Genomic DNA, 8,799 nt, shown 5'->3' with positions numbered 1-8,799 from the left:
AGCATTCCATTGAGCAATACAGTCTACACACACATACAGGGGTCACTTCTGGAGATGGAGCATATCCCATTGTCTGGTCAAATATGTAATTCTAACTTCACAATAGATTTGTACACACTATCTGTCCTAAAGCATGCGCTGAGTAGTTAGAATAAATCATACAATGCACAAAGTCACACATACCTGTCAGTGCAAACATAGTATCAAAAACACTTGCTAGTATTATCACCCACTACCCACACAACACCCCCACACAGACAGCACACAATATGGCTGCATAATGTCCTTTATCTATTTATAGTTTATGCCATTCGAGGCCTGATAATGCAAGCAGATATCATGTAGGCAATTACATCTTTATGATTTATTCTGAAATAAAAATTCACTGGTAATAGAAAAAAAATGGTACATAACGCAATTGAATGGATGAAGCTGGGCTGGCCGAGGCTACACGTTCCCAATAAGTTGGGCTATCCTGACACAAACCACATTGTCATTCATAGTATGTGTCTGCTCTGCTGTTTTTAGCTGTAAAGGAGAGGTGAATGCCAGCATGCTGTATCTCTATCTGAGTGTTAGAGGTGGCATCACATTATCCATGTGTGCAACACAGATCTAAATAACTTGTTTTGGGGATATTTATGAGCCATCCTCTGAGGCACTGGATTCATACACATGCGGCGGAAATAATTAATTTATCTCCTGCTCAGTTTTCCACCTTACAAGGTATTAGTTTTTTTTTTATGGTGGGTTTATTTAAATTGGGGGACACAGAATATCAACAGAGAAATCCAGAAAAAAAAACATTACATAAAGCTTTTGTATTTGGATTTGATTATTTCTCTGATTTTTTTATATGAGCTGATGTTGGGGAGATAAAGTTCCGACAAGTTCCAAACAATGCACAACGATGAGCCAATTCAAGAAACAATACAAGCAGTTGATGTTTGCTAAATACAAGGATGAAGAGTCTTGAACCAGTCATGATGTGCTATATATATCACTATATTGACACTTACTATGGTACCCATTATGTCATTGGATGCTCATATCACCTCGTACTTCGGTATGAGGTACATTATTAAAAAAAAACAACAACCTTAAACTGTATTATGGAAAGCAGGAAGTGAACAAATGTAACAGTTGGGGTTCAATATCAGTCTACAACCACAGCAGCTCGTGTTAGGGATTATAGTGCCTGTTGTGACATCATTCAAAATTGAAATACACGCCTGTTGTTCTGGTGCTTGTGTGTCTTTGTATTTTACTTCATTCTGCCTTTTGTATTCGAGAATATGTTTATGGTAGAATTTATGAAATATGCATATTTTCATGACTTATTAATATATTTTCTTAAAAATATGTATAGAGTTATTATTAAAAATAATTTTAATTTAATTTATCATTAAAAAAAGCTTAAACTGTATTATGGAAAGCAGGAAGTGAACAAATGTCAAGTCAAGTCAAGTCAAGTTTATTTATATAGCCCTTAATCACAAAAGAGCCTCAAAGGGCTTAACAAGCAGGCAACAGTAGAAGACAGACAATAGACGACAGACGACATCCCCTGATCTGAACCCCCATCAGGGCAAGGAAAAACTCAAAAACCCATTAGGGAAAAAGAAACCTTGAGAAGGGACCGCAGATGGGGGAATCCCCCTTCTAGGATGACCAGGCTGCAATGGATGTGGAGAGGTTTACATGTGACAGTTAAATAAAAACATAGAGTATAATAGTCCAGGTCCAAGATGTGATGCCATTAGGACAGTTGGGCAGCCATGGGTCTTGAGATGATCACTATCCCTCTGCTGCAGCGCCTCCAAGGTAGGCCACGTCCGATGTCCAATTTCGTCAAGGCAAACTTCCAAAACAGCCTCTCCTGGACCCGCCCCCTCAGCCGGAGGGGCGGTATGGGAGAGAGAAGGAGCGGCAGTCAAAGCAGGCGGGGAATATTTTTAACAAAACGCTAAAGTATAGAAATGAGTCTTAAGTCGGGACTTGAACATTTCTACTGAGGTAGCAGCTCTAATATTAACAGGTAGATCATTCCACAACGTTGGGGCCCGAATGGAAAAGGCTCTAGAGCCTGCATACTTCTTTCTGGCTCTCGGGATAGTCAAAAGACCGGCGTGTTGTGAGCGTAGGTTTCTAGACGGAGCATAGGGTACAATTAGGTCCACCAGATAAAAAGGTGCCAACCCGTGTAATATTTTGTAAACCAGAAGCAGTACCTTAAAGTCACATCTTAAGTGAACTGGGAGCCAGTGCAGGTTGGCTAGTATTGGTGAAATATGGTCACACTTACGTGTCCTTGTAAGAAGTCGCGCTGCAGCATTTTGTACTAACTGTAAGCTTTTGAGACTCGCCATTGGAAGACCAGAAAGCAGTACATTACAGTAGTCAAGGCGAGACGTGACAAATGCATGGACTAGGGTCTCTGCATCAGAAGTTGATAGAATAGGTCGTATCTTTGCAATATTGCGAAGATGAAAAAATGCTGTTTTAGTAACATTCTTAATGTGTTTATGAAAGGATAAAGTCGGGTCCAATATCACACCCAGATTTTTTACAGAGTCACTTTGGGAAATTATACTATTATCAAAACTCAGAGTGGTGTCCTTAAACAGGCGGCTCTGTTTAGCAGGGCCGATAATCACCATCTCAGTTTTATCAGAGTTCAGGAGTAAAAAGTTACAGGACATCCAATGTTTAATATCAATGAGGCAAGCCTCCAAATTAGAGCAGTCGTGCGGGTCAGTTAACTTTAGTGGGACATAAAGCTGAGTGTCATCAGCATAAGAGTGAAAGCTAATCTTATGTTTGCGAATGATGTCGCCAAGCGGTAACATGTAAATGTTAAATAAAAGAGGGCCGAGCACTGAACCTTGTGGAACTCCACAAGTGACATCACAGAACTCTGAAGTCATATCATCACAGACGACACGATGCGTCCGATCCTCAAGATAAGATCTAAACCAAGAGAGTACCGGACCAGTAATACCAATATATGTTTGAAGGCGTTCCAGTAGGATAGAGTGATCGACAGTGTCGAAAGCAGCACTGAGATCAAGTAATAACAATATTGTAGATGTGTCACAGTCCATAGAAAGAAGAAGATCATTTGTCACTTTTGCAAGGGCTGATTCAGTGGAATGGTTTCCCCTGAAACCAGACTGAAAAGGTTCAAAAAGATCACCCAGAGCCATGTGGTCATTGAGCTGTTGTGCTACAATTCTTTCAAGGATCTTGGACAGAAATGGGAGGTTAGACACCGGCCTATAGTGGGAAATACTCCCGGGGTCGAGGGTTGGTTTCTTCAGCATGGGTCGAATCACTGCAGTCTTGAAAGCTGCAGGCACAGTGCCAGATGAGAGTGATAGATTAATTATATTTAAGAGTGAGGGGGCTAAAATTGGGAACAGCTCTTTAACAAGTTTCCCAGGAAGCGGGTCAAGCAGACATGTTGTCTGCTTTGCTGCGCTGACAAGTTTTGTAAGCTCATCCAGAGATACTTCCTCAAAGTAGGAGAAACTAGTGGGACAGAGGCTGGAAGTAGTCCCAGCAGCGGTCATGGCGGTTGACATGTTAAGCCCATCTGGCGGTAGGGTGTCCTTTATTTCCTTCCTGATGAGCTCAACTTTATTTGCGAAGAATCGCAAGAACTCGTCGGCTGAGAAGGGGGAACTACTAGGAGAGGTCCTCTTCTGGGTTAGCAATGCAACTGTGTTGAATAAGTATTTAGGGTTATTTTTATGGAGGTCAATTAGTCTAGAAAAATAGTTGTTTTTTGCCGCAACAAGAGCCTGTTTATATTTAGTCAGACTATCTCCCCATGCCTGTCGGAAGACCTCAAGTTTAGTTGCACGCCATCTGCGCTCCAATCTCCGACAAAATTGTTTCAGCCTTCGAGTTTCAGCTGTAAACCAGGGAGTAAGTCTTTTGGCATGACACTTAAATCTCAAAGGTGCAACAGTATCAAGAGCTTTACATAACACCTTGTTGAAATCATTTGTAAGGTTGTCTATAGGACCCTTATAGGAAGGGAAGGAGGAGACCACTGAGGGCAGTAACTCAGCAAGTGCAGTAGCAGTCGAAGAACTAATATTACGACTGCTAGAGCACTGGTTCCGGTCCAAGCGCTGGCATTGGGTCAAGATTTCAAATGTTATAAAGTAATGGTCAGACACAGTGGTTATGTAAGGGAGGACTGTTACGTTGGAGGTCCTAATACCTCGAATTAAAACCAGATCCAGGGTATTACCACTGATGTGAGTTGGCTCATTAATTAATTGAACAAAACCAAAGGTATCGATTATTGTCTGAAAAGCCACACTAAGGGACTCTTCAGGAGAATTGACATGGATATTGAAATCACCCATGAGTACAATATTGTCTGCGTGGGTTACCAGGTCTGCAATAAATTCAGAAAATTCATCCAAGAAGCCCGAGTACGGACCAGGAGGACGATAGAGAAGAGCTAGATAAAATGGTAATGATGCGGTCGATCGCAAAACGAGGACCTCAAATGTTTTAATTTCAGATTTTGACCACGTGCTGAGGTTAAGAGCAGATTCATGGATGAGGGCAACACCCCCACCTTTCCTATTAGGACGTGAAACCTGAGAACTCAAAAAATTAGGTGGAGATGCCTCATTAAGGGATATAAAATCGTTTGGTTTTAACCAGGTCTCGCAAAGACCGATTATGTTGAGATTATGATCTCTTATCAGATCATTAATGAGCACAGCCTTTGAGGAGAGCGATCTAATATTCATAAGACCAATTTTCGTAAAGGTTGGCTGACTGAGGCAGTTCACTCCCAAAGAATTAATAGTAGTAATATTAACAAGATTGCTCCGTCTAGAACCCATGCCATATTTTGACTTGTTGTACACACGATAAGAAGTCAATACCATAGGGGTCTGATAGTTGTTTGTTGACTCATCACTAGTACAAGAGGGAGGTTCAAGTTTATCACGAGGCCCTACCTCAGTAGAAGGCAAGACAGACTGTGGTGCATTTATGGGTTGTGAATCTGTATGCATAATATGTCGCTTTATTCTACAGAAAGGGCTATGTGTATTGTTCAAGTCCGGCATAGCGCCAGTTAGCCATAACCTTACAGACTCCACACCCATTCTAACAGGCTCGCTAATCACCTGTCCCCCGACTTGTTCTAGTGCAGGATGTCATGTGGGACTTAAACAGTAATCTATATTTCTGGAAAGGGTAAGAGCACCTTCCCTATTAGGGTGAAGGCCATCTCTACCAAACAGTCGGGGGTTCCTCCAGAAGGAAGGCCAGTTATCTACAAACTGAAAACCCTGTTCGTTACAGAAGCCAGCCAGCCACCGGTTTAGCGAGAATAATCTACTATACCTCTCATCATTGCCTCTCGCAGGCAAGGGACCAGAGACAACTACTCGATGCCGACACATCTTTCTAGCAAGATTACAAGTCCTTGCTATGTTCCTTTTTGTAATCTCTGATTGCCTCATCCTAGTGTCATTGGAGCCGACGTGTATCACTATATCAGAGAAACTAGTGTTGTTTGCTTTATGTCGGTGTTTGGACCTGTTGCGAGTCAGCTCCCTAAGGCTAGCTTCAATATCGGGTGCTCTGGCCCCAGGAATACACATTACGGTGGCTGGGTTCTTGAGCTTAATGTTACGGGTGATGGAGTCACCTATAACTAATGTGCGGGAGCCAGTAGACTGTGACATAGTGGGGCTTTCTAAGGGAGTAAAACTGTTATGCGTCTGAATTGGCTCACCGCGGTTAGCCGGCCGCTTAGGGCTAATGCTAACCAGACTAGTAGGTTGGCTACAACCTACGCTATCCGGTGTGCCCGCCACATCTATCGTTACGAAATTACTCTGCTCTAGTTGGCGGACACGTTCCTCCAGCAGGGAAAGCCTCTCAAGGAGGAGGGAGCAGGAGTTGCAAGAAGCCATACTCACGTTTCTTGTTGATCGGCGAGTTAGTAGGAAACTTGAAGAGCAACTCCGGTGACACCGCTGGAAGTCCAACTCAACGAGCAAGCTTGGTCGAGTCAGTCGTTTTAGTTTATAAAAGAAGAAAACTAAAATATTGTTTGAGAAAAACAAGTCTAGAAGAAAAGATCTGTTGAAGATCGGAATGAACGGAGCTAGCTTAAACCAACGAGCGCGCGCGCGAGCGGTCTGTCAACACAGGAAGTGACCAATGTAACAGTTACTGATTATAAAAGTACCAGATGGAGGGGTAGGATTTAATAAGCTTTGCTTCTTCCTACTCCTTTTGGACATGTGGAACTGTGAACTGATTATGTGATGCATTCAATTGTAATCTGATGCATTTTCAAATGAAATAAAACCATTACCATTACCATTACATGAGTTGCTACATGAGTTGGATTGGACAAAATACACATTTGCTCTCTGAAGTGTCATAGAACAATCTATCCATCTTTTTCCACTTAATCGAGGCTGGGCAGCCTAAGGTGAGAGGACCACTCTTCTCTTTCTCCGGCCGCTTTGTACAGCTCCTCTCAGTGGATCTCGAGTCGTTCCTGGGCTAGTGGAAATACATAAATACATACGCAAACTCTGTGTGAAACACAATCATACAAAACACAATGTCACATACATTTGGTGTCGTGTACTCGTCATGTTTACAGAAGCAAGCATGGTTCCAATTTGCAATCTCAGTCCTGGTGCTTCTGTGGCAATTTGAAGGATTTTGTGGAACTGGAGTCACCGTTTTTACAGAGGAGATGAAGAAGGAGGAGAGCAACACTTTTGTCTATGGAAGTCTTCTGTTCTGAAGAGCGTGTGGTTGAGGAGTCTGAGCCAAGAGCGGTGGGACATTGATGTGAGCCACTTCATAACACAGATTTTAAAAATAATTTGACAATGACATGTATAACTTCCCTACATCTGTGAGTGCCTTTCCCTTACACTTGAATGGCACACCTTTTGATGACATCCAGGTTCCGAAATGTTCCGATTGTAGGAGCATTGAGTACATGCTGTATGTGATTTATGTCCACATACATAAGAGGCCCTGGGTCACATTTGAAAAATGTTCACACTGACGTGAAGAAATCAGTTACAGGTTACATATGCAACGTGAACGTAGCCAAGACTGCTGCCTTGGCACTGTCGAGTTTCATTTGAGCACAAGTCGTAATGAATAATACACAAAACCAACATTACCATCAAATATTATTGGTCAGATATTAGCTTTATTGCCAATAAACGATATCCCAATATTGCCCAACTCTCAGTTTTCGATACCGATATCGTAACAGGACACTCACCTGTGGTGGAATGAACACATGTATTGTGACACAAATGGCAAGTATCAGCAATTAATATTGTACAAAATACTTGCCATTGGGCTGAGGCTGTAACATTTATTATGAAAGTCAACAGGGTAGCCATTTAATTTGTTTTTGACCATCAAAAAGTCCAGGGATGAAAATCAAATTTCATCATTTTCATGTAGGCTGAGCACTATGTGCAGCAGCAGTGGCGGAGCCATACGTTTTTCATTGAGGTGGCCAAGGTGAGACCATTACTCACTTACAGTCAAGGAAAAAAAATATCTGTCAACGGCATTTCACACTGGACTGTTTTGTGAACATGGGCCAGTATGCAGATGGACTAGCTGACAATCTTGCTGAAGCCTGACGTCTTTCCAATGTTACTTGGTCGTGTGGAAGAGTCAGAAGGGCAAGCAGTAAGTAACAATTTATCACTGTTGGAATTGTGTTTTTTTTGTGTAAGTCATGGAGCAAAAGCGCTTGCATACAGGGAGTGTCCACATTCGGTTATCGATGTTGTAGAAAACCTAACGCTAAACTGTTAACGCTACTTACCATCAACAAACGCGTTGAAGTAACCTCTTTTCTTGAGAAACTTTGTACTGTCCAGTCCTGACTTCCGGATCAGATTCGGGATCCAACACTTAAAGTTGTATGCTAAATGCCGATATTTTAAAAAGATAAAGTGCAGTTTATTATGAACTCCTATCCCGTACGCTAACGACACAAACCGGAACTCCTTTTAAGTACTCGCTAGTGTGACAAACCACACCGGAGTTAGAGTTCCTGGAGGCGGGCCGTGGCTGGAATACATTAAACCAGACTATTTTCGCGGGAACCCGAAATTCAAAGACATTAAGCTGGAATAGGTGCAGATCCTGGAAGAAATATAAAGCTTTCTGTGCTGGTTATTGTGTGTAGCTGCTCTGTAGGAGTCCATAACTCAATACAAAGGGATGAAAAATGAGCAAAAAAGGCCCCCTTTAATCATTTTATGAATTACAGCAATCCCTCCTTTATGGCGGTTAATTGGTTCCAGACCCGACTGCAATAAGTACATTTCCATTAAGTAGGATTCAATATTAATAAACAGAATATTTTTGTGTTTAGAGCTTATAATTAGAGCTCTTTAGACATGACATATCACCGCTATCATCACCTTTGCACTCCTACAGTGTTATTCTTTGTTTACGTCCCATTGCGCAGGCTACGGGATCACGGCAGGGACATAGCAGAAGGTCGCCATTGGCATAGCTATTTAGCTATTGCGGTAACCAGTTAGCCTCTCCAATGTACTTATTTAAAAATTAGGAAAGTGTTTCAAACGGAGTGTGGAAGAAGGAAAAAGTAAGAAGTCAAAAACTTACCACTTCCACACTGAATGAGAGAACCTTTGTTCACTCAATCTCAGCCGTGGCATGTTGGCTCAGCTCTGCTGACTCAGTATCCAGTCTCCATGCTGTGTGAAAGGTAATTTATACAGTAGGTCTCAT

At 42.0% G+C, this 8,799-nt stretch overlaps 1 protein-coding gene across 1 annotated transcript; it reads right to left on the bottom strand.

The window, feature by feature from the left end:
- Nucleotides 1-5,180: 5,180 nt before the first annotated feature.
- Nucleotides 5,181-6,018, bottom strand: LOC144901044 (uncharacterized). The gene has a single exon (XM_078793853.1). The coding sequence runs from the start codon at nucleotides 5,952-5,954 to the stop codon at nucleotides 5,190-5,192; it is 765 nt and encodes a 254-aa protein (XP_078649979.1). The 5' UTR covers nucleotides 5,955-6,018; the 3' UTR covers nucleotides 5,181-5,189.
- Nucleotides 6,019-8,799: the final 2,781 nt, after the last annotated feature.

The sequence above is a fragment of the Doryrhamphus excisus genome, linkage group LG10, assembly GCF_037039965.1.
Source record: "Doryrhamphus excisus strain RoL-2023G ecotype Guam linkage group LG10, RoL_Dexc_Guam_v1.1, whole genome shotgun sequence".
NCBI lineage: Eukaryota > Metazoa > Chordata > Actinopteri > Syngnathiformes > Syngnathidae > Doryrhamphus > Doryrhamphus excisus.
The sequence above is the reverse complement of the archived record's forward strand: the minus strand, read 5'-3'. Positions and strand labels throughout refer to the sequence as shown.